Genomic DNA, 27967 nt, shown 5'->3' with positions numbered 1-27967 from the left:
GTTTTGAATGTCTCCAGAGAGAGATTCCATGACCTCCCTGGGCAACCTGTTCTAGTGCTTTGCCACCCTCAGTGTAAAGTTCTTCCTTGTGTTGAGGTGGAAGTTCTTGTGTTTTATTTTATGGCCTGTTGCTGGGCACCACTGAACAGAGTCTGGCACCGTGCTCTTGACACCCACCTTTGAGATATTTATGTGCATTAATGAGAGCCTCTTTTAGTCTTTTCTTCTTTAGCCTAAACAGGCTCAGCATCCCAGAGATGCTTCAGGCCTCTCATAGTCTTTGTGGCCTCCACTGGACCCTCTCCAGTAGCTCCTCCTATCCAGGGAGGGAATATGACTCCATGGTTAAGAAATCTTCAAGATCTGCACAGCCTTTCATAATTTATCCATGTTCTCTTAAAAAATTCCCTTGGTCTCCCTATACCCTGGTTTCCCATTTCCACAGCTTAATCACCATTTGAACAACCTAATCAGTTGTTCAAGGTGTGATCCATTACCTTTGTAAAGTATTCCAAGATATTTTGATGAAAACTTCCAAGCAAATGTAGACAAAAGATTGAATATGTAGAAACTGTTATGAAAGACACAGTGTATATTTTAAAAGGAGAATTACAATGTGTTTTAGTAGTAAATTAGAAGTAAGTTTTTTGGTTCATTATATGTATCTTGACATGAAGAGCCCTTTCAGAAAGGCCAGTAGTATTTCACATTAACAAAATCAATGCAAATTATCCATAATTGTCAATTAGTTGTGTTCTGTTCTGTATTTCAGTTAATAACCAGTGACTTCCATTTGCCTTTAGCAAAGTAGAAGGATCCTGGGATGTCTGGTAGAATGCAATGTTTCCTTCTCGTAAATCAGTTCGGCACTTTAAGTTTTATTTCATTTGTGCCCTGATCCACTATGTTACATTCAAACAGGGCCTTTATGGTTATTTCAGTGGTACAGGGATTAAGCCAAGAGCACTACAAGCATAATACCCACATTAATTAGGCAGTGGCAGAGCAACCCCTCCAGTACTGTAGGGAAGGTGCATTGGGATCAGATACACTAAACATTAACTCCTACTTTTATCCAAAACATATGTGTGCCATACAGGTGTAATGTTTCCACAGTGATGCAGAGGGAGGGATAACAATTCATTCTCAATCAATATCATCCCTTACAGCAGCTTTTTTCCAGTAGCCATACTCAGTTTGTGTCACACCTTCACTTCCCAATTATACGACTGAAAGTTTGGAGATAGCGGGTTTTCTGAAACAGCAGTTCTGAAATAAATAGATAAAATATGCAGCTGGTAGTCTCTAGAACAATTGACAAGTAATTATTGCAAATAATGTGGGATTATGTTGCAATGGCTGAAAATAACGGCTGAGTTTTGATGTGAAAATTTGCAGTTAATCCAAACACAATTCCCATCTGCTTGGTTTCAATCATTTCTGTTTTAATAAACTGTAGGGTAATAGTATGTATGCCAGTCAAACCAACTGGTTGTGATATAATTAATTTGCTACACATCAATATTCTTTGTAGTAGTTATTAATCCCTGCAACATTATCTATAAAGCCTGAAAACTGGAAAAGCTTTTTGTGTTAGATATATATTTATTTGTAACTAGTCAATTTGTTCATTTTTTTTACAGACTAATTTCCTGGCAGTTCTTGTTCATAAAGATTTGAAGTATACTTTAAAACCATCTCATTAGAATCCTTCAAGCAGTTTAACTGTACATTGTTAAAGAAAACAGTGGCTAAGAAACTTCTGTAAAAAAAAAAAAGTCTCTGAGTTTTTTGTACCCGAATAAGGAAAAATTGGAGTTGAACAAAATATCAAATTGATTATCTGAATATTTAACATGTTCATCTTCTATGAAGGTTGTTGGATTACCCTGTTTTCCTTTTTTAGCATCTAATTCATATCAGAAATTACATGGAAATGCAGAGTGATGTTATTACCTCAAGGTTAAAAAGAAAAAATAATTCTATATGAGCAAGATTGTATTCCAGTTTGTTAAATGTCATTATGTCTTTAGTGTTATGTAGTTATTTCTGCTTAATAAGTCATCATTATGACTTCTATTTGTTGCTTTAAGAAAATCTTCTCAGCTTTCTTTAACAATTGCTGGGAAAATGAGCAAGAAATCAAATGTGATTCCAAAGTACTGTTGCTTGGTCACAGGCCTGGGAGGAAAGTACCTTGGGTTACAGTCCTTCCTGTTATGTCTCTATACAGATTTTTTCTGTAAAAGAACAGGTGCCTACAGTTGGATTATTTGCAAGATACAGTGTCACCAGGTCTGTAGCTGATATCATTACACACCAAACATATTTGTATATATTAATTATATACATTTATTCCACTTAACAGCCTTTAAAAAAAAAAAAAAAACAAACAACTTTCTTCTTTCTTGGTTATACAAACAACACTTGAACAGATTTTTTTTTTTTTCTCAGCACTGTTGCTTACTGAAAGTCTTCTTAAAGGTGTTACTGTCACTGTAATTTGTACCACTGAGAGGGAACAACTCTCCACAGTTTTCCTCCTGGCTGCAGCTCCAGTGCCTGTTACTGCAAGCCCGAGGAAAGCACGTGTGCATTACAGCATGACCCCTGAGGAGATATGGAACCCTCCCCACAGTGCAGTCAATGCTGTAAAAAAGTTACTAGAACTCAATGCATAAAAGCAGCTAAAGTGCCCCTTGCACAGTTTTTTGCCCCCCTAAAGTTTAGAGATGTTACAGTTTACAAAAATCTTACCAGTGTTTTTTTCATCAATGCACGATACAGTAATAGAGGATATGCCAGTGGGAACTGAAAATGCCCTCTTTATGGAACTCAGTAGATTAATAGATGCTTATAAAAATGTGCTGCACTACCAGGAATGTCTCATAAAATGAGCAGCAGAAAATAAAGAAGATTAATAACATTAGGTTTGCTATACTGAGATTTCATTATCTAGAATCGATTATGAGAAAGTTCAGGTATTTCTGTCATCATCTCTCCCAAGCACATTTGCACACAATTGGCAGCTTTAGTTCCAGACTGACTGACTCAGTGTTATAATAATTTTACAAAGCAAGAGTGGACTTTTTTTTTTAAAGAGTTGTATGGTGCAGTTACTAAATCTCTTTTCCAGAAAGTCCCAAACTGGTATATCTGTATAGGGAAACATGGCACCAGCTTTTCCTCCAGGAGAAAAGGCACAGATCTCCAAAATGCATACATGTATCCTCTGGTGTCTCACATTGGCATTAACTTGTGCCAGTTTTTCAGAAATTAAGAAAGCAATCCATTGGTCCTAACCTAAATTCAGAACACCTACAGTGATGTTGCTGTTTTGTGACCAAAATCCATGGTTACTGTGGATAAACTCATTCATATTCCAGTTAGAATTGTCATGGGCTAACTCACATGGGAGCCTTTTTCTCTGTTCTTTGGTTCAAATAAACTGAAGAGGTAATATGCATGGATACTAAGCTACTTTGTAGGTCATGTGAAGTGTTTGCTGATGTTCTCATTCATTAATATTGGGAACTGAGGATGCATTTTTCACTCCTAGGAGGCTCTTTAAATATTCCGTACAGGGTATAACAGCCTGAAGAAAAAAGCTCAATTATTCATGAATGACTTTTGTGCTCATTTCTAATGTTTTATAAATTTTAACTTAAAAAAGAAAATATCAATGAATGGTGTTGTATAAGTTGTACCCTCCTGGACAAGTTTGCCCATAAATGGCAGCAGCTCATTTTTAAAATTGAAATAAACATTTGCTTGGATTGTGATACCATAGCAAATATTTTTAAGTTACATTGCATAATATAATAACCCATTCATGCAATGCTTGAATGAAAACAAAATGCTATTCATTTCAGAAATTCCACTCTTTTGGGATGCAATGTAATTCAGATTTTTAATAATGACTTAAGCAGTAGATGTGCAAGGAATTTCATAGCAATAAGACAACTGTTCTCAACGAAAGGCTGGTCTACCTTGTAAGAGCTACCTCTTATTCCGCAAACATTTGGTCCTTTAGCTTTCTACAGTTATAAGTTGTGGAAAACTTTCTACCCAAAAACAAACAAAAATGTTTCCTCAGGTCTGTCAGAAGTATGAACCATGAGAGCAGCACATACCTTTCTCTTTCTCCCTGTGGTTCTGTTTAAGGCTAATAACTAATGAGATTATGCTGGGCAGAATTTGTAGTACTCTCAAGTAGCATGAAGATGAATAAATGCAATATTTAGACAGAAACTGATTTACTGATGAAAAGGCAGTGAAGATGAAAATGCTCCCACAATGTTAAAAAGGCAATAAGAGCCCACAGGGGTACTTCATAAGCTGATTTGCACAAAACTTAGTAATTCACTGCATAATAATATGCTTCTGAAACACTTCTCGTATGCCATGGTGATATTAGTGGACTGCTGATTTGGCATAGTAATAAAACTAAACATTGCCTTTTAATGTGCCTGGTCAGATCTGAAAAGCACAGAATGTGTAATTCACATACTGACAGAGAATCAAATGGTATATTCAGTTGTATGGCAGAGGATGGGATGCTCCTGCTGTTACAGAAAATTAGGTTCACATCCAAATATATATGAAAAATTTGTGTAATACAGTGCTGCAAAGCAAGCAGAAGTAAGGATCAAAAAGGAGGTTTGAAAGAGGTAAGTTCTTAATACATACTATTTACACAAGAACATCACTCCTGCTAAGCATCTGTATCAGGTTGCTTTTTAAGGGAACTGGGAAAAGAAATTGGTCTTTTTCTTAGGGAAGAATGTGCAAGTGATATGACACCTCAAACAGATGAGATCTGTGGAGATTTTAGGAAGCTGTGCACAGTAAGGAAAGGTATGACTATTATGGCCCAAGATTTGTGGATCCATGGGTTCATGCACTGGGAGAAGGACATGAAAGATTTGAGGAAGGATAAAGTGCCTGTTAGCTAATGGAGCAAAGAGATGGATAGCCCAGGTGTGAAGTGGCTGGGTGGAGGCTACAGAGTGTATAAGCTAAAATTAGGGTCATAATCCTGGAAGAAAGATGGACATTCATTCCAAAAAATTAAATCAGACTTTAAAAATTGCAGGAAGTGGTTACAGGTAGCCCCTGTCACCCATGACCATCTGCATATCCAGTATGTTGAAAACAGGAGGAGAGTGAGAAGGTGAAGTCCATTCGAGAAACTTCAAAAGCATTTTATTAAGCCAGCTTTTCTACTTGTGCCATAAATCAGATGGCTGTAGGACTGTGGAATTGTCTCCTCTTTTTTTTTCTCAACTCTGATAAATGCAGTCCATTTGCCAATGCACGATTTGCAGATTCATATGGAACTGGCATTTATAGCTCTTATTTCATATGGCTACTACACAACCTGTTGTGTTTTGTCTCACTTGACACCTGACAGCTTCTTAACCATTTTGTAACAGCCAAAGAATCTAAAGAATGGGAAGTCAGCAAATTTATGGGGATGTTTCTCACTGCACTGAAGAGAGGTAAAAAACCTCATTTGTGGTCTGGTCTTTGGTTTTGTTTGTTTTTCCTGAACCCAAAAATTGAAACTGTGGGTACTACTAACTCTAAAAAATCAAGCCAATCATGCTTTAAAATGCAGCTCCTGTGTTATTATGTCACCAATGCACTGAGGTACAGGAATGTTATTTACTCTTAGAATGTTATTAAGTGCTTTTCTCCATTCCTTCTCCTACAGAACATGAAAAGCAGCGGTTATGCAAAAGCACAGATTATATGAATTTGCACTTCAAAGTGAAATGGTTTTATAATGAATATGTGCGAGAACTCTCCACTTTCAAGGATGCAGTGCCTGAATACTCTCTGTAAGTGCTGGATCAGAAAGTCTTCCATGAGTTTGGCCTCAGTACAAGGTTTATTTTGGTCAAATATTTATGCTCAGGTTTGTGCAAGACCTCAAGTTGTGTAGCACTGACAACTCTACTTTTTGCACATTCTTTAATTCTTCATTCTATCAAGTGAAGTAGTCCAGATGTTAAATGTGCAATCAGCTATTTCATAGACTTCATCCAACTGTTGTTACTGCAGGTCTTCATAAATGACAAAATATTTTGGTCATAAAATGTCTGAGGAAGGTGGGAGATGTGGGAACAGCAACACTGTTACAGGCCCCTGCATTTGTCTCATACCCAAATCTGGATGAAGATACAATGCTAATGGGATACTCTACTGAAATGATTCTTACTACCTTGGGTTAATATTCAGCTGCTGCTTTCATTTTCATCTCTACCCCTGCAATAAATACATTCAGTCCTGTCATTTTATATGAGCTATCCTTAATCTCATTCCTTATTCTTCTGCAAGTGTGCTGATTTGCTGAGATGGTTTGAGGCCTCTTATTACATTAAATTTTTTTAATGAACTAAAGAAAAATAAAACACAGCTGATGTTTTACTAAAACAGAGTTTTATGCATGTTATTTAATGTTAACAAGAAGCCAGTATTGACAAGACAGGTGCCTTCCACGTGGTAGAGGATTAGCTGCTGCTAATTTTACATCACTAAGGCACACCAGTATGTGAAACTGAAGCCCAAAAAGCCTTTTGGTAGCCACAGATTCTTTGGTGACAAACATTTTTCTAGGGTTGTTAAGACTTTTTAGCAATAAGAATTGATATGAAGACATGAGATGCCAAACGGTTGGGTAGTGTGACGTCTCTCCTTTCAGGATCTTTATGCAACATATCTACTTTATAAAATTACTTTTCATTTTCAGGTGGTTTGAACCATTTGTCATTCAGTGGCTGGATGAAAATGAAGATGTCTCAATGGAGTTTCTTCATGGAGCACTAGAAAGAGACAAAAAAGATGGGGTGAGCATTTACTTTTTAAATAAAAGAATAAATAAAGTATCAAGACAGTTATTTAGTATTGCAAAACCAGAAGTCCATTTGGTCCCACAGTATTCTTGTTAGACCTCAGAAGATAACCGTTTTTGGAAGATAACCCTATAGACAAATTCCTCCTCTAATTCTATCTGTCTAAATCCCCACAGACTCTAATCTGTGGTTTCACTGACCTATGATGTGATAATGATGTCGTGAAGGAGAATTTTGATTTTAGTTTTAATAGGTTACAGAAACATGAAAAGCCACATTTCTCAGTATTATCAGTGAGACTTCTTTAAATTATTTTTTCTTTATTACTTTTTGCGACTCTAGGAAGAATTTCAAGTGTAAGAATCAGTTAATACAGTTTTGATCCTTGAACAAACATTAACTCATTTGAATGTTCCTTTCCAGTTTCAGCAAACGTCAGATCATGCCCTCTTCTCTTGTTCTGTGGTTGATGTCTTCACACAGCTCAATCAAAGCTTTGAGATTATTAGGAAACTGGAGTGTCCTAATCCAGAAGCACTATCTCACTTAATGAGAAGATTTGCAAAGGTAAATTAAAATCAGTGTGCCTCAACTAAGCTTTGGAGGGAATGACATTGTGTTGTCATGTACTTAAAAAAGCTAAGTGGTCCCAATGTTTTTCAGAATCAATGTTTTCTGAGTGGGATCCTCAGAAAGACAGGCAGTTGGTGCCTTAAGGCAGTTTTTCATCTACTTTGTCAAAATGATTTACCAGTTTGAGAAGTTCTGTCCTGAGATTTCACATTTAAATAGTTTATACATATATGTACATGTAGGTATATGTTATATAGTCAGTTATTACCTTGCTAAGCACTAATTACAATTCCATTAATGGAGCAATTCAGTGAAATGCAATTAGCTAAATAGTGAGTGCAATTGAAGTAAAAATTCAAAGTGTGGCAATAAAGTATTTTTGGTTGAAGCCCTGAGGTGTGAGTTCTTTTTCACCTGCTGTTTGATAAACTCAGCTCTTAGGGCAGCTTTCTATTTGTATTGTAACATTTTCTCACAAGCTCTAGATGTCCATTACAGTCCTGATGGCTCTAAAAAAGTTCACATTTACATTTAATCCTGTTCTTTCATTGCAACAAAAGTTCCTATTTACATGATTATTGGAAGGTAACTCATATTGCCAGGCTTTGAGCAGTGCTCTTTTTGTCTTATTTTTTCCATTATATTTCTAATGTATGTATTGTCACCCTGGAGGATTTTTTTGAGCTTGCTACTGTTCCAATAACTATGTAGAACATTGCAAGGAGTAAAAACAGTACAGCTAAAATTAAACTATCTCTGTTATTGAAGATTACATTGCATTAAGAACAACCCACCATCTGCTGTGCAGGCATTTGAAAATGTGCTCACAGGATTGTTTATATTATATCTAAACAATACTATATACTAAATGTGTAAGTACCTGTAAAATCTATCGTTTATATAAACCTCCTTTTTTATTATTTTTGTTTCACATTATGAAATTTACCATTTAAAAGATTCTTATCCTCTTCTAGACTATCAACAAAGTGCTTCTTCAGTATGCTGCTATTATTTCAAGTTACTTCAGCTCGTATTGTGATAAAGAAAATGTGGTAAGCAGCTGTGGTTTTTTCTGCCTCAGAAACTACCTTTAAATGACTTATTGTACTTTTTGAAAATGTAATCACTTCTTTATATGTTAAAAGGCGTGAATGGAAGGAGGTCAGCATATTTTCATAGCTGCTTACATTGACATGTACAAGCTGGAAGAGGTGACATTAGTTAAAAATCCTAGTTAATAATTTCAGTATTAAAGTTTATAAAAAAAAAAAAAAGAGATGACCCACAAACACACTCTGGACATTAGCAGTGGATATGATGAATGTATCTTCATCTTGTTTCCCAAATAGAAAAAACATTTTTGTTTAGTTTTCATTTTGCACTGTCTCTATCAATGTATACACTGGAGAGTTTATGAGATCATTGTTCCCTGTGCAGGGAAGGTGTGCAGACCTTTCTGCTCCTACCACTGTGCTTTACCCACACAACAGTGAGAAAAAAAATCACATGCTGTTTTGGTGCCTCACTGCTTACAAGGGAGTCCCTAATGAAGGACCAGATTGCTATGGACTCAGAAATAAATGAGATGTGGACACTAAAGCTGTGGTTGAGCAGGTGGAGGCATTATCAATACCTTAACAAGACCTAGGAAAATGATTCTTGTAAACTGACTTTTCAGTATCATTGATGTTCAGTCAAAGCTGGTACTCCCACAACTGGCAGCATTTAGCACTATGGCTGCTGTATTTAGTGACATCTTGTACAGCTGTATCAATCTACAGGCAGATAAATAACTGCAGCCCCATCCTCACACTGCACCTGTCAGGGTACAGCCCTTACCCAGCCCATCACAGATCTCAGCTGTACTTGTCCCATCTGTGCATGGCTTGAGGACGTGCTCTCTGTGTTGAGAGCAGGTGTGATGATCTAGAGTCTCCAACATATGCAATAATAGAATTCAGAAGGACGTCTATTGGAGCTAAATATCAATTATTGGTGGTTCTTATGACTTTAGTGCCAATATTAAATAAACCTTACTGGTTTCTAGAAGAAATTAGTTTTGATACAGTGCTGAATTACCAAGTCAAACTGTTTGTGGAGTCTTTTGGCCTGTCCAGTGGGATTTTTTTACTTGTTGGAATTATGGATTTCTGAAGTCATCCTCATAGGCTCATCTTTATTAAGGATTTAGATGGAATTAATCTCCTTAGAGTATCACAGAATCATAGAATGGTTTGGGTTGAAAGGGGCCTTCAGGATCATGTAATTCCAACCCCCCTGCCATAAGCAGAGACACCTTCCACTAGACCAAGTATAAAGTATTGTATCAAAAGTCCTTGAGGAACATAACTTTTTTTTAACAGAAGTTGCCCTACTGAAATTCATAACTTTTAGGTTAATAAAAGACCATTTGCTATGTTAATTTCAACTACAATAAATGTCCATCTCCTGCATTAGATTTGATAGAAGGCATTAAAACAAACACTTTTTATTCTTAAAATTAGAATTTGGCATTCCTTTTCAAGCCAATACTTTTAGTAATTGTATTAAACGCTAGAAAATGTGCACATAAACTGTTCAAACAAAAGCATGTTGAAGATGCTTATCATAAAGCTATATATCTTATCTTCTACCTCCTGTCAGCATTTACAAACAAACCCAGGTTTATGTATTGTAATTGCCACTCACTTTTACATGTTGTTGCATCTGGTTGTCTGATTCCTGCAAATTGCTGCAAAGACTGTTCTGAGGGGCAAGATGATAATAAAATACAAAGAGAATGTTTTTAAGTCATGTTCTTTACTGACAACAATAGCAAATTTTTCAGTGAGACAAGTTAGGCTCAGGCTCTGAAAGAGCCAGCTGAGCCAGCCTCAAAGGAAACTTTGAAAACTGTTTCAGTAGGAAGTATTTCAGTTGTAGCCTCAGTACATTGTCAAAGGCATTTGCATTTGTTTGGAACAAAAGGACCAAGGTGTCATACTCAGCTACTTATGCCTCCATCAGAAATTATAATTATTGACTTGTGATATTGCAGATAATTTCCAGAATATTGAATTTTTTAGAAGAGAGGAGATAGCACAGGAAAGGAGGACACAGTCTTACATGATTGTGAATTAATAGAAGGTATATAGACAAATATAAGGAGAGACGGGCAGAGAGGTAACATTTCAACCACTGTCCAGAGCCAGCTGTCTTCTGCAGGAGCACAAATAGCATGCTTTCCTGGGAAGCAGTAGTCTAAGTATTAAGAAGTTAGATTAAATTTCTTTATTTTTTCCTTCAGTTGAGAAGATACTAAATGCCTTTGAAAGTAATGTATTAATAATTAAAGCTAAATCATGTTATTGATTCCCACCATGTTTCAGCACTGCATTGGAACATGTTATTAACTGGAAATGTACAAATTATTATTAATCACTGTAATCTTCCATCACCACCTTCTTGTCTGAAAAGAAGTATATGTGTTTTATTTATTTATATGCACTACTTCAGTGCCTAAAATACCCACTCATGCAGTAGAAGACACTGGCCTTGGCCAGCCAGAGCTCTTTTAGAAAATATTGTCTTATTGCTTTTCCTACACCATAACAAACCAGCATATAATCTGAGTGCACAAAATTCTAGTAATGGATTCTCTCTTCCACGATTTTTTTAACAAACTCCTTAATTTTATTAATGTTTTATTTTTGACCTTATGTTTATACAGAAACCGCTCCCTTTTACTCATTGGCTCTGTGTTCTGCCTTAAAAAATGGGCTTAAACAGCAACATTTCTAGACTAAAATAACATGATCACAGAATTCTTTTGCCTAGTTCACTCACCAACTTTTCAAGTAATGTGAAAAGCAATGCAAAACTGCATATTTCTGAAATACTCTGTTCTTAGCAGAACTGCCTGTTGGTTTATTCAAATTCCTCAGCATCAGCCGTTATCTGGGTTACGGTGCTGTCAGGTTTCTGCGAAGGCTGGGTCTAGAAAGCAATCTGGCAATCCCCTTCATCCCTCTTATTGTCACTCCAAAGCACTTTGATCATTGTTGCCTCCGCTCTCCAAGAGATGATGATGTGCTACTTGCATCAGTCCCCCAGATGTAACTGTACTAAGTATAAGGAGCAACTCCCTGGGACATAGAACTCAGGACGTGAAATGCTGCGATCTGATTGTCAATTAAAGGAAGAAGGAAAGGCAGTACTGTTTGGGGATCTCCTCTGAAAAACACAGTGGCATGAATGATGATCTTAGAGATCCTTTCTGACCTTGATGATTCTATAATTCTACAAATGCAGGGCTGCTGAGGAGTTGGTCATGCACAACCTCACATCTGATGCTCTCTTTGTAGGCCTGTATCTTGATGAACAACATTCAACAATTAAGAGTCCAGCTTGAGAAAATGTTTGAGTCCATGGGAGGAAAGGAGGTGAGCCATATTTGTTTCCTGGTTCATTCAAAGTTCCTTAGAGATCATTAGCACCATGTTTGCAACCTAGTAACAGGTTTCACTTCTACTTACAAAGAAAATCAAAATGTTAAGAAAAAAAGTCTCCAGGACCTATTTAACATCCTGACAATAGTAGAAAGACCAACCTCTATTTCACAGAAAAATGCTAATGATCTGTAATGTTCAATCAGCACTGGGTGTTCTGTGTTGCAATCTGTAGTGCCAGCTTGATTTTAATGTTTGTACTGGACTATACTTTGCTTTTTATGTATTGGTACGTTTTGTCTGTAATTTGTCATGTCTTTGTCTAATGCCTTTGACTTGCAATCCACTGAGCAGAAGAAAGAAGGAGAGAGATTCTCTTATGAGGTTTGTGATAGTAAGCATCTTTTATTATTCCTGACCGTTATTTTCTAAGGCTAAGAACAGTCACATTTTCTACTTACTTCCATCGATGCATTTGTGTAATTCCCTACGATCTAAAATCAAAAAGAGCTATGCTTGGGCATTCATTTGACACTCTAAATTGAAAAGTTTTACTAGGCAGATAGTGTAAAGTCTTTCAAAGCTTTAAAAAAAAAATTATAAAACATTTTAAGTGCACTTTTCAGTATCTGAGGGCCTGCTTGTATTCAAGACACCAGTTTACCAAGAGCTGCTACTCAACAGTCCAGAACACGCTTAGCTTTGTCTCCTTTTTTATTTCAGAAGGCTTAAAATGCCTCAAGTCCTGTCAACAGTAAAGGGACATAAACACATTCTTCAGTACTTTGCTGACTGTAGTCTTTGACTATTCTGAAACACAGTGAAGACATTAACATATTTTCCAGCTATAGAAAAAATCTATCATCTTGCTGAGGAGCAATGTTTAGATCATGAAGTGCTACCCTTAGTAACAGTAGCTGGCTTTAAAAAGAAGTGACAGATACATTAGCTCATTCTCGTTGAGACTGCAGTTTGATAAATTCACAAAACTTACAAGTCCACTAATGTGGACACGTTGCAGAGAGAACTGGAAAATACATTTCCAGTTCCATGCATTTCATATTCCCACATCCACAACGGGGCACTCAGAGGTGAGAGAGTCCCCTGTGTCATGCAATGGACTGCAGCCTGCAGATAAACCTACAGATTAACTCCACGGTGAGGAGGTTCTGCTGAGCCAGGAACAGCTTCCTGAAGCTGCCATGGCTCCAGAGGACATGAAATCAACTTCTGCAGCCTTGCTGGCATTGAAGACATCTGACCAAACTTGGAGGATGTATATTTATCATCCAGACATGGCTGGGTTTGTGGTTCCTCTTAATCCTCTTTCACTTTTATATATTACAAATAAACTTGTCTTCTGTGCTCTTATGTTCTGTGCAAAGTACTTTTGTATTAGGTCTTGGATCCAATCCCACATTTGAACATCATGATTCATAAAAACAGCTAATTGTCCATAAATCCCGATACAGACAAGGGCAGAGGAAAGCTGAGTAACACTTTATTTCTATCAAATTAATTTCATATCAGAATACTTTCTTGAGTCTCCAAAATGTTCCATTTCCCTCAAGAAAATGTTAAGGTTTTTGCTCACAATACCTTATATAATAAAAAATAATAGTACAAAAAATAATTAGGACTCTTTCATTGCAGTTTTCTTTCAAAATCTCTCATCACTTCTCAGTCCTTGTTGCTTTCCTTTTGATGTTAATGAGGATGAATTATTAAGGTTGTTAGAGTACCAAAGCAACATTTCCTACAAATGTGGTACAACATACAACCCTCATAGAGAATTTGGATATATTTTTCTAATATCCATTTGTTAGGTACCTTAAGTGCATCTCTGATTCACGGTCTAAGAAAAAAGTTCTAAAAAATATATTCAGTTTCGTTTGTTTCTCATTAGGGCAATTTCTTGAAGAAAAGTACATTCACATTCAATTTTTTGTCACCCATATCAAAGTGCCCCTAAAATGTTTGTCCTCGAATTAGAATATAAATTCCCCTAGCTATTCCAAAAGCACATCTGCTAATGGCCAATTTGGCTTATTGGACTGGTACTTATAAGAAACAAAGCCAGCAATAAAATCTGTAAGCAGTTTCCTTGCAGGGAAAAAATAGTTTAATATTTTACTTGTGGAGGGCATAAAAGTCAGATGATTTTCAGCAGAATAATGAGACCTATTTCAGTTGAAGCAAAACTAATTCTAAGAAAAATTAAATGCTGTTAATCTCCTCAGTGTCATACTGTGAGCAGTATGTCTTTCAAACTGTGCAGTCAAAACAGCCACAATCAAACAGCAATCCCTATGTTCAGGGTAGGCTTATTGCATATTGCAGGGCAGGGAGCTCTATAAATAGAGAAAAAACTGGTTTCTCAGCATCCCTACCATTCAAATAAAATAGTCTGAACAATATGAGTTTCTTTATAACTATCCTCTTCTGCTGCAGCAAAGTAGAAAGGGTACTTAAAAATTATATCAATGAGAACAGTCTGCCATAATAAAGAGTAGTAAAGTGGGATTCAACCCACTGTTTGTTTGGAGTTTTTTAAATCAAGTCTAAAAAACATGAGAACAGATTCACTGTCATAAAATTTTGGTTTAGCTCCTGTTTGTTTCATCCAAAAGGAAGGCATACATTTACACTAAGCACTTTTTTCATGTCTGACATGTTGGAAGCTGATAAAAGAGAAAGAAAAAAAAGTTAATGCTTGTGTTGCTTTTCATCAGATAGCAGAACATGGCAGAAATGAGTTACAGCAATTAGGATCAAAAAAAAAAGGTGTAAAGCTTTATGTATGACAGTATTATAATGACTGTAGATAAATCATATTTCCACTTGGATAAGTTCACTTCCAACTTTATATGTAAAGCTTAGGAATTCCTATAGGAATCCATATGTGACTTTATAGACTTTGATGGGATGACAGAGGGCCAGACTTAAGCAGGACAGTTCTGAAGTGTCCATCTTTAAATCTGTGAAGTCAGAGGCCCAGGTGTTCATAAGTGTAGTTAGAGCAGCAGCAGCAGCCAAACATCTCACTGTCCCTAGAGAGTCTGGTGGGGGTAGAGGAAGGATGATGTGTATCAGAGACAAAAAGAACCACGTAAGTGATGGATCTGATAAATACCTCTATCTTTCCTGGATAGGTAAAACTATTTTCTGAAGAGAACTGCATTAGGAAACTATAAGCAGTTAGACCTTTGAAACTGCAGATAAATGAAATTCAGGTTAGAGGGGTTCCATTTACCTCATGCAAAAGTAATTTGCATCTCTGTAGTTTCCTACAGAAACACTACCAAATTTGCAGTTAACAAGATTACGTCCCTACTAGCACACACGAAATTACAGCAGGGAATACCTCAATCTAACACATTATGTTGAAAGCAGCCAAATTCATCAGATTCCTAACTCTTTTCCAAGGCTTGCCAGTGTAAAAATAGTCACAGTTTTAGACAGGCAGCATTTGGAAACAGTGATGTTCAAATATTTCTTGGTTTTCAGCTGTTCAGCAAATGTATTCTCTGTTTTCGTGTGGCACTCAGAAAAAGTCAAAGTTCTAATTATCTGTTTAATAATCCATAATTAACAAATCTCATGAAGTGTGCCAACAAATTTATGAGTATATTCTGCTGTGGGTAAAAATTAACTCAATTATGTAAGAAGGTGTTAAAAAAGGAAGCTAAGAAAGCCAAGCAAATTAAGAATTGGTAAAAAAGTATGATTTACACATTCAGTTTGCTCCTTAAAAAATTCCAGTTTTGATACCTGAGCCAACCTATGGATGTTTTTAAGACTAGCCCACACATGCTGTGAACTGGGAGTGAAATCCAAAGAGCTAAGGGATAAATGGTCTTTTCTCCTTTGATGCTCAAATCAGATATGGCACACTAATCACACTCATCTTTTTTTTCTTTTTTTTTCCAAAAATAATCTGCTCAGTTAGGGCTTTTTTCCTTTTATTTTCCTGAAAAATAATTCAGGCAAGTTTGTTGGGTTTTATTCCTTTTTCATCAAGTTCAATGGAGCTGATGAAACATGAGGAGAAAAAGAAAAGTCCCCAGGATTGGAGATACTTCATTTTCATATCTGTATATCCCTATATGACATCCTCTCAGATGCTGATCAGCATTGCCTACTGTCTCACTTGCCTGCTCCCACCATATGAGGAAAAAAAAGGCAAGTCATGGTTCTGGTACATTTGGGTGATGCCTGAGGACAATCAATAGCACATAGAAGGCACATGTTAAAATAAATGAAAAGTGCACATTGTAGTTCTTGTGAGACACTCAAATCACCGTGTTTTCCAGTGAAACAAAAGGAACAGTAACATTTCAAACTCTTGCTAACATATTCTTAGCCCTGAGAGCATCCCCAGGTGCCCAGCACCTGGTGGGCAGCCCGCATACCTCTTTATACTCCACTCCTCCCTCTGGCACCTCATCAATAAGCATGAGCACGTGTCTACACAAGGCTGGATGTCCTGCCAGATGCCTCCAGCTGTGCACACACAAACTTGTTCATGCAATTTGTGAGCACAAAGCCCTCTAAAACGTTTAACACTTGCATGCACCCTTTTATAATGTGTCCTTATATCTGGCATTAGTATTTATTCCAGTTCTTTTGGTGAGACTAAGTTCAACTACAGGTGAATTTAGCAGATGTATTGTGTTTTCTGGTTATCACAACAACCTCTGATAGAAAGTAACTACACTGACCTCTGTAGGCCCAGTAACAAGGTGATTCTCTAGCTTGTGCATGATCTGCTAAGAAATTTTGAGTCTTCTGCCTGCCTGGTATTTTGTGCTTATTTTGACACGTACCATGTTCAGTGTGAATGCTTATGTGTTCAATATTTGTTAAATGTTGATATTCTAGTCTTAAATATTCTGGTTATGTTAATATTCTGGTCTTAAATCTGTGTTTTATATGTATCCTACCAAAGGAGGTGGTATAACTCCCTAGAGAAATGCATTTAATGGAAAAATCTTTGCCTTTGTTAGTAAACTCTAACTCTATTAACTAATGTAGACATTGCAATAAAATTAGCTCTTTAATCCCTGCTTTTCACATGAAGGAAAACAATCACTTTAAGTGTATGAACTGTCACAGTGTATCTGCCAGGAAAACTACTAAGATATAGAGAAGCAACAGAACTCTCAATGCAAAGTAATTCAAAGCTAAATCTGTAAGTAGCCAAAGTAAGTACTTACAATAGTAAAAAGTGAGCTTGTCAGATTAGAAGAGTGCTACACAACACTGAGTACCTTCTAAAGGATGTGTGGTAAACCCCCTTTTGTCACCTATTCCAGGTTTTCGTCAATAATTGTAGTGAAAATCTTGGATTTTCTGTTTTTAAATCACACATTATCTCTAAGGAGAGAAAGGATGGTCTAAGACAGAACACAGCAGATCATTGGATCTGTTTCAGAGTTTACTTTGCTATAGAATTCCTGTGTAGTCTCACATAAATTATCCAGTGTACTGGGATAGCTTCCCCTTGTCTCTGAAGTGTGATTAAGAGAACTGACCTGCTGCACCACAGCACTCTGAAGCACCAGATGAAGGATAAGCACTAAATGCTACTCATGCAGCTGAAAGATAGGGAAATGCCAATAGAGACAGAGCTGATTATGTATTCAAAATGCACAGGTCCTTTGAAATTGTCAGATCTGTACCTGACCTTACTGCAGAACAGAGTGCAGAAATTGAGGGTTATCATTGCAAATCATTCCTTAACATTGGGATGTAGATAACTGAAAGGCCTGGAACATGAACTACTAATTCACATTCAGCTGCTGATCCTGATGATCATCAGTCATATCCCACAATGGGCTGTCACTATTTTCCCTAAATACTAACAATAAAGGAGATGAAAAAATTATGGTTTTTTAATTTGAAAAAGAATGCATAGCAAATAAACAAGCTGCTGATCAATAACAACATGGTACCTTTTTGATTAAATATCTATGCATGTATCCTCATCTCTGTAAATGAAAAAATATCTTTCTCCCCTGCATTTTCTATGTTTAGAAAACCTGTATCAGAGGTACAGGAGCTGCTCCCTGTGCATCAGAATGTGTTGCTCTGTGCTTGAATTATGTATGCCTTAATGGCTTTTAGAAGCAGCAGTACTGGAATTTGGTAGATTCCCTTCCTGCATACTGTGTCAGTAGAAGCAGCATGGATGGTCTTCAAGCCATCTTTTCCAGTGCTGGCTGTTCTACTTTTACACTGCATTAATGGAAATATGGAAACATCTCCAGTGCAAATCACAAAAAAGAAATACCAACAGTGGTGACATGTACAAAAATAATAAAAATAAAAAAAACATCTGCAGTACTATTAACACAAGCACTAACTTCTTATGCATCCTTCCCTTGCTGTGCTTTGTGAATAGTGCCTGCCTGATAATGGTACTTCTGTCCTTGTGACTGCCAACCCAATTTACACAAACCCATAGAAAGTCATTTTTCAATGGCACAGTTTCAATTTCTAACAATATCATTTTTCACTATGGTAATCAAATATTTTCCATATTTTTCTTTAAATACTAATTGGATTTTTAGGCTTACTAAAGCAATTCTGTGTTGCAACAGGTGTTTCCACATTTGGTTTTCCATGGTGCAGTGTACTGTCGCACATAATTCCTAATTAATTAATTGTAATGGGAGACACAGAAACCTAGTGTATAAGTAAAATATAACATTCTTTATCTCTTTGCAGTTGGATCCTGAAGCTAGTGTTGTTCTAAAAGAACTTCAGGCGAAACTTAGCAATGTATTGGATGAACTCAGTGTAACATATGCTGCAAGGTAACAAAGCCATTTTACTGCAAACCTTAGAGAAATATTCCTGCTCAAAAATCTACCTCGTTGATGAAGTCTGGGTTGTTGTTTGGATGTCCTAAGGCTTGGCTTGCCTCTGCCCTGGTGGAGTGGTGTGTGCCTTTGTGTCTGTGTATGTGTTTAGACTGAAACAATTAACATTAACCTCGCTGTAAACAAAACTGAAGATCATCTGTGGGCATGAATGTGTTACAGAGGTGAGGCTGATGATTTTTGTTCTGCTTTTTGGAAAGCAAAATCACTGTTTTGTTCCTGCCTGATGCTATGTTGAAGTTTTCTCTCTGACCATGTTTATGTTACTTCCTGAGACTGACAGCTTTTTCCAAGTGACCTGCTTCAGTCAGGGATGTCTGCCTATGTTTAGCCTGCTCCAAATGGTCATCATGAATGGCCTTCTTGCGTCATTTGCTTGCCTGTGGCTCTGCAAATATTGTCTACTGAGCCTTACTCTCAAAATCTTTCATTAGTCAGAGTGCAGTCTTGAATGAGTATGGTGCTGTGCCAGGAGTGCCTGTGGTATAAGCAGCAGTAAGTTACTTTTGCTTCAGATTAGAAAGAAATCTGAGAGAGGGATTAGTGCTGTAGTGGTGTTCATTAAGCAAAGTCTGTAGTTACTTATTTACAATCCACCAATGAACTGTCTGGGTGGACAGTGTTTGCTTTCTTCTGTGTGCTTAGTTTGCTGTATTGTCTTGCTTTATTTTTGCTCCCAGGTCCTGGTTCTTGGATCATTGACAGTGCATGAATATTATTTCTTTCCAGGGCTTCTTTCTGAATGAACTGACTAGGTTTCTGCAAAAGAGAATCCAGAATAGCTCAATCTAGGATATGCTCCATATAGCTAGAACATTCCTCATGGGTCAGTTTACTTCTTGGATTTGTGAGGTTAACAAGGTTAGAAAGATGGCTAATGTCAAGAAAGACAATGAATTATTTTGACACTTGTTGGAGGGACTGGTCTCAAGGATGTACACGAGCAGCTTCACTAGCAGCCTCATGTAATTTTATCTAGGGCTTTGATGTGTGTAAGTAAGTATGTTTCCAAGAGAACTTGGAAAAGTTTCCAAGTTTTCCATTTTTTTCACATGGAGGTTTGCAGTTTCTTTTTATGATTAGCCATGTCAGTGGAAAAGCTTACTGCCTAATTATAATGTTTCTTTTCTCTCACAGTAAATTCTCTTTCACTTTTCTCAAGTTAATCTTTGCCATTTATCTTTTCACTTTAATAGCCCTGATATATTTCTGGCCTCTATTTGGCATTTCTGTTGATAAACTAATCCTAAAACATTTCACTTCATCATAAATCAATCCATAAACCAAATTACCATGTGTGCAGAGACTCATTCTACCTCTGAACTGATGACTCTGATTTACTGCTGTTCTGCATTGTATAATATATTGACCAAAGACTTTATCACATCAATAGCACTATAAGACTGTCAGACACTTAACCAGATCAGTTAGGAAACAGAACAGTTTTCAGAAAAGCTGAACAGATACAAACTTGAGGAGCAAGAATGTGTTCACAATGACTTTGAAGTGGAGGAAGTTTCCTCCTAGGAGGAAAAGTTTCAGTACTTCTAAGCAGGGTTTTTTGCAAAAGGATATTTTAAACAGTCCAAATGCTTTAGCTCTCTCTAGTTGCAAAGAAGTAAGCAAAGCTTCTGATGGCACTGACTTCATGTGAAACCCATAAAAAGTCCAATTGAGCCAAATGGGGTAAAATCAGTAGAAGTTCTATTTGTCCTCAAGAAGAATATCAAAGCTTGGTTCATATTCACCATCAAGAGAAAAACTTTTTATTGTCGACTGCTCCTATTGTTCTTTCACACCAGCAATGAAATCTTGAGAAATCGTCCCTAGCTGTTAGTCAGCTATGCTCTAACCTGCAGATTCTGATACATCTGGTGCTTTCAGAAAATAAATACTTGGCACCACTACAAGAGTATGAAAAACATCACAGAATAGAAAAGGGGGAAAAGACCAGAACACTGCATGAAATATGAGCTACGATTCTTAGTAGAGGTTATTTTCAGATACCACAGTATCTTCATTTATGAACTTTGCACTACTGCAGAGAAGATTTAAATCTTGGTGAAGACCCTGATGCAAAATGATAAATGTTGAATTCTTTCATCTTTCTCTTTTATTTTTCATCGTATAGTTTCCAATTTGTTATTGAAGATTGTGTAAGACAAATGAGCAATGAACTGAATCAAATGAGAGGCAATGGGAATGCAGCAGCCAACAAGAACAGTGCAGCCATCGATGCTGAGATTGTGCTTCGGCCTCTCATGGATTTCCTGGACAAAACGTAAGTGTGGCAGATTAGGAACTGGATGCTACAGTCAGGCATTCTTAGTTTTACCCTGAAGGATTTTTAATACCTAGAAACACTCTGTAGTGGGTTTAATACTTGCAGCACTCACATGTGTGCAGAATACCATGCTTAACCTGTTTACCTTGACTAAGCAATGTTTACATGAGCTACATACTTGCCTTTCTATGTCTTGTCATGTTCTGAGTCATTGCAAAGGAAGTGGTGTAAAGCTTCTCCTCCACTTGCCACATTATGAAAAAAGATTGTACTGAACAAAAGAACAAAAATAAATTCCCATACTGAAACTGGCATTTGTTCTAGGCTGGCACCCCGTGTCCCACTGCTGATTAATATGCACTTCTGTGTCCCCAAAAACCTGCTCACCACCTAAAGACCAGGTTGTTTGGGTTTTTTTTCATTTGGTAAAATCCTAAATTTTTAAAGGGACCTGGAAACTTACTCTGGCCTCTGAAAGTAAGGGTAACTTAACTTGTCATCATGCAGCAGTGACAGGCTCTGCAAGCCCGTGTGCAGCACAGGCATGTCTGTAAGCACATGGCTGTCCTTGTTGTTACTGGTACTTGTGAAACACCAGTGGCCTTTTGCTGGAAGTGGTTGAACAAGCAGCCTGGCACTGATCCTGCACTTCAGGTCTCCAGTCACAAAGACATGAATTACATACCCTTTGGGCTCCTCATGCATAATTTCCCTAGCCAGACATTTTCAAAGTTAAGATGGAAAAGATGCTCCAAAAATTTAATTTCACTGTTAATAAATAGCATGACTGCACAAACATGTCAGTACATAGAAATAAATGCTTGCAAACAGTAGCTGTGAATATGCATTAACTGTCAGCACCTAGTTCTACATCCCAGCAGAAATATAAAATAAGGGAGACATTTGGGTTTTATTTTTAAGACATAAATTATATGCCGAAACTTTAATTCAGGGGCGTGGGAGTGCTAAATTCTATCATCCATCAAACTTTATAACTCATCATCATTTTGCATTTATAATAAATATACATCAGTTATGTACTAAGCATTAAATTAGATAGTGGAGATTTACATGAGTTTGTAATCTGCAAGTAATTTTTAGCAAAAATATTTACTGATAATATTGCAAAATAGCTAAGCTACTGAGAAATTTTTATTGGTAGACAAAAACTAAACCTTAATGGTCATTAATCTGAGTATATACTGATATAGCACCTCTGAGGTCTTAATACAAGTTTCAGTGACTGTTTTTGTTTTGTTTTATTCCAGTTTAAGCATCTCTGCAAAAATCTGTGAGAAGACAGTTCTGAAACGGATTTTGAAAGAGCTCTGGAAGTTGGTCTTAAACAAAATAGAAAAACAAATTGTGCTTCCACCACTGACAGACCAAACCGTGAGTGTTCCAGCAGTAATTCTCACGTGTTCTAAAGGATTGTAATCAAGTGCTTGATCAGGTGTTTGCCAAGGGGTCTGACACTGTCCTGTTCTGTACCCTGACCATAAGGAATAACACATGAATTGTATGTAGCTGGTGTGGAAGACCTTCCTGCTGTCACTGCCTGCCCTGACTCAGAGCAGTTTTTGTGAGCACAGTCATGTTAAAGAAGCTGCATCACTGACTTGGTAGTGTCTCTCAAGTAAGGGCTTTTAAGTTTGATTGCTCTTTACTTCATTGTGCACAGTAATACAAAGTGTATTCCTTGCCCTTCCCTGTTGCAGCAGAAATTCAATCCCTTCCATTTTTGCAGGTTCTAGAAAGGCAGGAATGCCCCATCCCAGTCTCCAGGCTTGCCTGCTGTGCCATTCCTCATCTTGAGGCAGCACTTAATTAACATCAGGAAGCTTAAGCCAAATATAGCTCTAAAGGTTTGGGATATTTTAATAGCAGACTTGATGGGAGGTCTTTTTGTGCAGAACTGCATTTACAGCCTGACAAGAACAGGGAACAGAACTGTAAATACAGAAGGTGGGGCTGCTACACGAGACCCATGTGGGTCATGGCCTGACATGAACTCTGAGTGGTGACTGAGCTGACCAGTAAAATCTGATTCTGTTTAGGGATCAACAAAAAAGAACCTGGGTTGGAGGGCGCTTTTTTTATTGCTTTTTTGTGGTTTTGAGGGACTAGGATAACATAACTTAATTCTTCTTGTTTTCAATCTTGTTTAAAATAAATTGACCATCTTATGACAAGACAATCACGATGTTGTCATGGTGTGCCTTTGGGCAATTTTGCCCTGTACATCCTATGGTATCGGTTAAGCTGCTAAAAATCTGTCAGTGTCCATATGTTAAAGGCATATCATAGAATCATATCATACATTAAAGACTCATGAAAGAATATTGCTGGAGAGGCAGGAAAAAATCTAATAGAACATGTATAAATGGTGCTAAGGTAGTAATGAAGTGACCTGAGCTATTAAAAATTCTAGACTAGAGCTAATCTTAAAGTCATAGCCAGGACTCCAATCACTGAATTTGTTCATGTTTACCATAATGACGTTGTTTACTATGCATAATTAGAAACAGTTTCTCTTTCAGTGAATGACTGTTTGAAATTTATATTTCTGAGATCTTTAATTTGCTTTTCCAACATTTGGGGGGGAAATTTTATCTGCAAATACTTAAGTAGAATTTATGTTGGGTAAACATTGGCATTTTCCATCATGCACTAAGAGCATTTATTAGCTTTATGCAAGATCAGTTGTTACACTTTCACAGAACAGCATGGGTCAGAGGTGAGCTTTACTGGTGGCAGACTCTATATTAAGTGTCTCCATTGGCAGGAGAAAGGTGTATTAATTAGTTGCATTTATTTTGCTACTTCTGTTTACTATTAAACAGACAATTAAAGAAAATCAATAAAACGTAGGATACTGTGAGAGATGTTTTTCTTTTCTAGCCCTGATTATTTCTTTCTGTCTGAGGGTGAGAGGCACTCATATTCAGAAGCAGGGTTTATTTTTTAATTTGCATATTTATCTTACCATTCTCACTGCTAATAAATAATGAAGATTTAAGCTGCAGTTCCATATTACATCTTTTTCAATTGAAGGATATAGAAGCAAAATTATTTCTGGAAACTGAAACCTTTTGGTACAGAAAGACTGATGAAAAATTAGTCCAGCGTAAGTTGGATGAACCTTTTTTCTCTAAAACCCTGTTATTCAGAACTATGTCTTGCTGAACTGTCAAGTAACAAATTTTAAAAATTATATTATTTGGAGTAACTGTGATAAAAGATGTGAGCATGGAATTACAGTAGGATTCTGTTTGTCTGAGACAAACGTAGGTATTGGCCTTTGGTGTCATACCAGGAGTTGGCTATTGTAAAATATTGCTTTAACTTCATAAAACTTCATTCTTTTTTTTAAAAAAAGGTTTTTTCTTAACAGTCCACCGTTCCTCAACTGAGATTTCACTGTAGACAGCCATACTTCTGCAGGTTCCTTAGGGCTGCTCACTTCCCAGGATGATTGTTTATTTTAGCATAACGCCTGAGAGCTGAGGTCATGGACAAACATCTCACTGACACACTGTGTGAGAGCAATCACGGCCTCAGCTTAAAATATTAAACACCAAATGGGATAGCAGAAAGGAGGACACAAAACCACTATCAGCAGAATGTGCAATATTTGCTTCAAGTGAGGGATCCTGGAGGGAATCACACTGAGGCATTCAACTACTTGGCCTTATCAACTGAGGGAAAATGTGTCTCACGTGCAATTGAAACTTTTATTTAGCTTTGCAAAACACTTTGCAAAACACTTTTGACTTTTGGCTGATATCCTGGCAGACAATAAGATCATGTTGACATAAAAAGCAAATTCACTGTAGTGAGTCTGTTTCCTTAATTTTCAATGTGATTACAGGGGCCCCAGATGATATTCAGTGCAGCCAAAGATCTTGGACAACTGTCAAAACTCAAGGTAATGGAGCCAGATGAAGCTGTGAATGGCTTGAGCTAATGAAAAAATACATGGATAATTAGTGATTGTGAGGCCAAACTTCAGACCTCACTCTTATTTACCGTAAAAAGATCAAATATGGCAGTAACTACTCAAAGGTGAATAATGGTTTTACAGTTTCATCAAAACCCAATTATGAATAAATGACTGATTACTTATATGGTAAGTGATCACTAGATGGGCCAAGAAGATATCATTCCCCTACTGCACAACTAGCCTTTAAAAGTAGTAAACATCACCAAAAAAAATGACATCTTTGTGTTACCTTCTGGAATCAGTTCTAAAAAGCCCCAAGGTGAGAAAACTATGAATTTTCTTTCTGTGCATTATTTATGGTTTGCATTGAAACACAGTATTTACCTCTGCAATAAACTCTTCAGCAGTACAGTGCTAGAGTCCACTTAATGGAGAACTGAGATGTTTGATGTCAGTTGTTTGCCAATCAATGTTGCCAACTGGAATTCAGATTTGTGCAGATATGTGGTAACTCGTGTTTCTATGAATAATTGTTTGGTTTGCTAGAGGAGTTAAAATGTTACATAAGTAAGTCACTGGGGCTTATATTAGACAAAGATTTCATCACTTTATGACTCTGTTTAACATGTTCTGACAGGAACCTCTCTTTAAAAAAAAAAAAAAAGGGGCATTAACAAACATTAGTTAAACTCTCGGGTTTATTAAAAAGATTAATAATTTCTGTAACAACTAATTATTTGAACTTAAATTTTAACCTTTCCCCAACTGCCCAGAACAGAGAAATAACACATCCTAGGAAAATAAATAAAGCTATGCAGATAGTATTAAACAGGGGATCTTTTCCCCTGCAGTCCGTGTTTTCAAGAAACAACATTGCTCTAGGTTGTTGTAAAAGAAGTCTGAAGTTGAATTAGTCCTTGTTAATCATATGTCCTTGGAGGGCATTTGGCAGATTTTTTTGTATATTTGTTTTTCCAAGAACAAGCCACAATAGTTTCCTTTCAAAACCAATTCTTCACTTGCTTTGCAGGACCATGTGATTCGAGAGGAAGCCAAAAGCCTGACCCTGAGGCAATGTGCAATAATGGAAGTAGCACTGGTGACTATAAAGGTACAGCTTTATGTGTTTTTCTCTTCTGTGCTGGAATGACCAAGAACATGACTGACAGGTTTTCTGATAAAAAAACTGGAGACTTTCATGTAGTCTTCACAGCTTGGGTTTCTGAAGTCAAAAGAAGCCATTAAGGAGTATTATTTAATGTACTTATCAGTGCTTTTCACATTGGCCTGTATCGTTACTTGGTGTAACTTAAAAGCAATCAGTTACAAGAATAACAGCGTGGTTTTGTGTCTGCTGTGAAGAGACTGCACATCAGGAAGGTAAGGGGACAGCTGTAGAGTCTCAAAAGACAAGAAAAAAGCATCAGAGAGGACTCCCCCATTGCAGTTTTTGATTTACAGTGGAATTGGCTTTTTCCGAAATAAAAAATAATCTTTAAGGATTACTAATGTTGTGGAAAGAGAAATGGAACAAAATGTTAAAATACTGCAGGCTCCCAAATAAATCCATGTGAAGCCTTCAGCTCAGTACATGAATCTATTTTCCGTTGAAAGGGTTTGTTCTAAATGCACAGAAGTTGGGAAAAATCTAAACTCTAACCTTGCCTCAATTTCCAGCACAGAGGCAGAGATATGTATTGATCATTTTACTAAAGAAAAAGTCTAGAGATGGAGAGAAAGGTTAAACAGGGGAAATCCTTTATTTATTCAGTATTCTGATCTCTGTGTGCTACATTCATAAACTGAGCTAAATAATGATTTCTGAGAAACCTATTTTCAAACTGTGAGGCAATGACATGGCATTACAACTGCTTCCTGTACTTGGAACCTGATATGGCAAAATCTTTGCTTTCCAAAACACCAAGCAAATAACCTTGACCGTGCAGGAATAGGGCTTACACTGGTAGGAAGTGAACAAAGACAAACTCTGTGAGATACCTCAAAGAAAAAAAAGACTGCTGCATTGATTTAGGAGTGCAGTTCATGAGTGTAATGATCAAAATAGAGAATTTTTTTGGTAATGCTAAGTAAATTTGATTTGTTTAAAAGCAAAAGACAAGGCTGCCCAAATAAGAATAGAAGAATGGTAAAAATGGCATATGGTATGTGTTCAGAAATTAGGTACATGACTGTGGTAAGGAAAGGTTTTGCAGGGAGGAGTATCTCTGTACTTGCAGTCTTTTTTATTTTTCCTTTAATTCACTGAGAAACAATTATCGTTTAATAGTTGATGGTGTAATTAAGGCTTCAAAGAGTATAAAACAAAGGAATAATTTTTCATCCTAAATATATATAGTGTATCATGAGGTTTTATATTATGTAAAAAGAAATGTAGCTTTTTATATATATATATATATTATATATATATATATATATAGTCTTTTTAGCTTAATTTGCAATTTACTGTTAGGAGAAGTGGCTTTCTGGCCTCAGTTATCTCATATTGAGTTCTCTCTGCTGTCTCATTATCTCAACCCAGAGAATATGTATATTGATAATATTGTCCTGGTTTCCATCGTCCACCCAGAGGCTCCCTGCAGAGTGACACCCACACCCAACAGGGCTTGTGTGACATTGTCAAGTTTTGGCTGAGCCTGCAGTGGCTCCAGCATTGATTTCCATACACTTGACATCTGCCCCTTTCATTTGTCACCGTGCCCTTCAAACCTCCTGTGTCACCTACAAACCTTGAAACCCCTCAGACACGAGCATGAGGAGCAGGTGAACTGCTTTGAGGTTTCCATGTCTAAGGAGCAGGATATCACCATCCAGCTGAATCTGTAAAACCCTGTTTACTCATTATTTTTCGATATTTGGTTCCATACAGTTATGATATGTTCACATTACTGGTTTTGCTTGCAAAATTTACCATTTATGGGCAAAAGCAAAGCAATGTAAAAAACTCGGGAATATAAGGGTCAGGTGTCCTTGTTTCTTTA

At 36.9% G+C, this 27967-nt stretch overlaps 1 protein-coding gene across 1 annotated transcript in view; it reads left to right on the top strand.

Annotated features, from left to right (window-relative positions):
- The window catches only part of UNC13C (unc-13 homolog C), a 138516-nt gene that overhangs the window by 91172 nt on the left and 19377 nt on the right, over positions 1–27967 (top strand). The window contains exons 19-28 of the mRNA XM_050309689.1: positions 5717–5843; positions 6755–6851; positions 7281–7424; positions 8405–8482; positions 11774–11851; positions 18587–18675; positions 20873–21022; positions 22294–22417; positions 24897–24953; positions 25999–26079. Of these exons, the coding sequence (XP_050165646.1) occupies positions 5717–5843; positions 6755–6851; positions 7281–7424; positions 8405–8482; positions 11774–11851; positions 18587–18675; positions 20873–21022; positions 22294–22417; positions 24897–24953; positions 25999–26079 (1025 nt within the window). The remainder of the gene's footprint in view (positions 1–5716; positions 5844–6754; positions 6852–7280; positions 7425–8404; positions 8483–11773; positions 11852–18586; positions 18676–20872; positions 21023–22293; positions 22418–24896; positions 24954–25998; positions 26080–27967) is intronic.

This window comes from Myiozetetes cayanensis, unplaced genomic scaffold, assembly GCF_022539395.1.
Source record: "Myiozetetes cayanensis isolate MyiCay16 unplaced genomic scaffold, myiCay2020 scf14, whole genome shotgun sequence".
Lineage (NCBI taxonomy): Eukaryota > Metazoa > Chordata > Aves > Passeriformes > Tyrannidae > Myiozetetes > Myiozetetes cayanensis.
The sequence above is the reverse complement of the archived record's forward strand: the minus strand, read 5'-3'. Positions and strand labels throughout refer to the sequence as shown.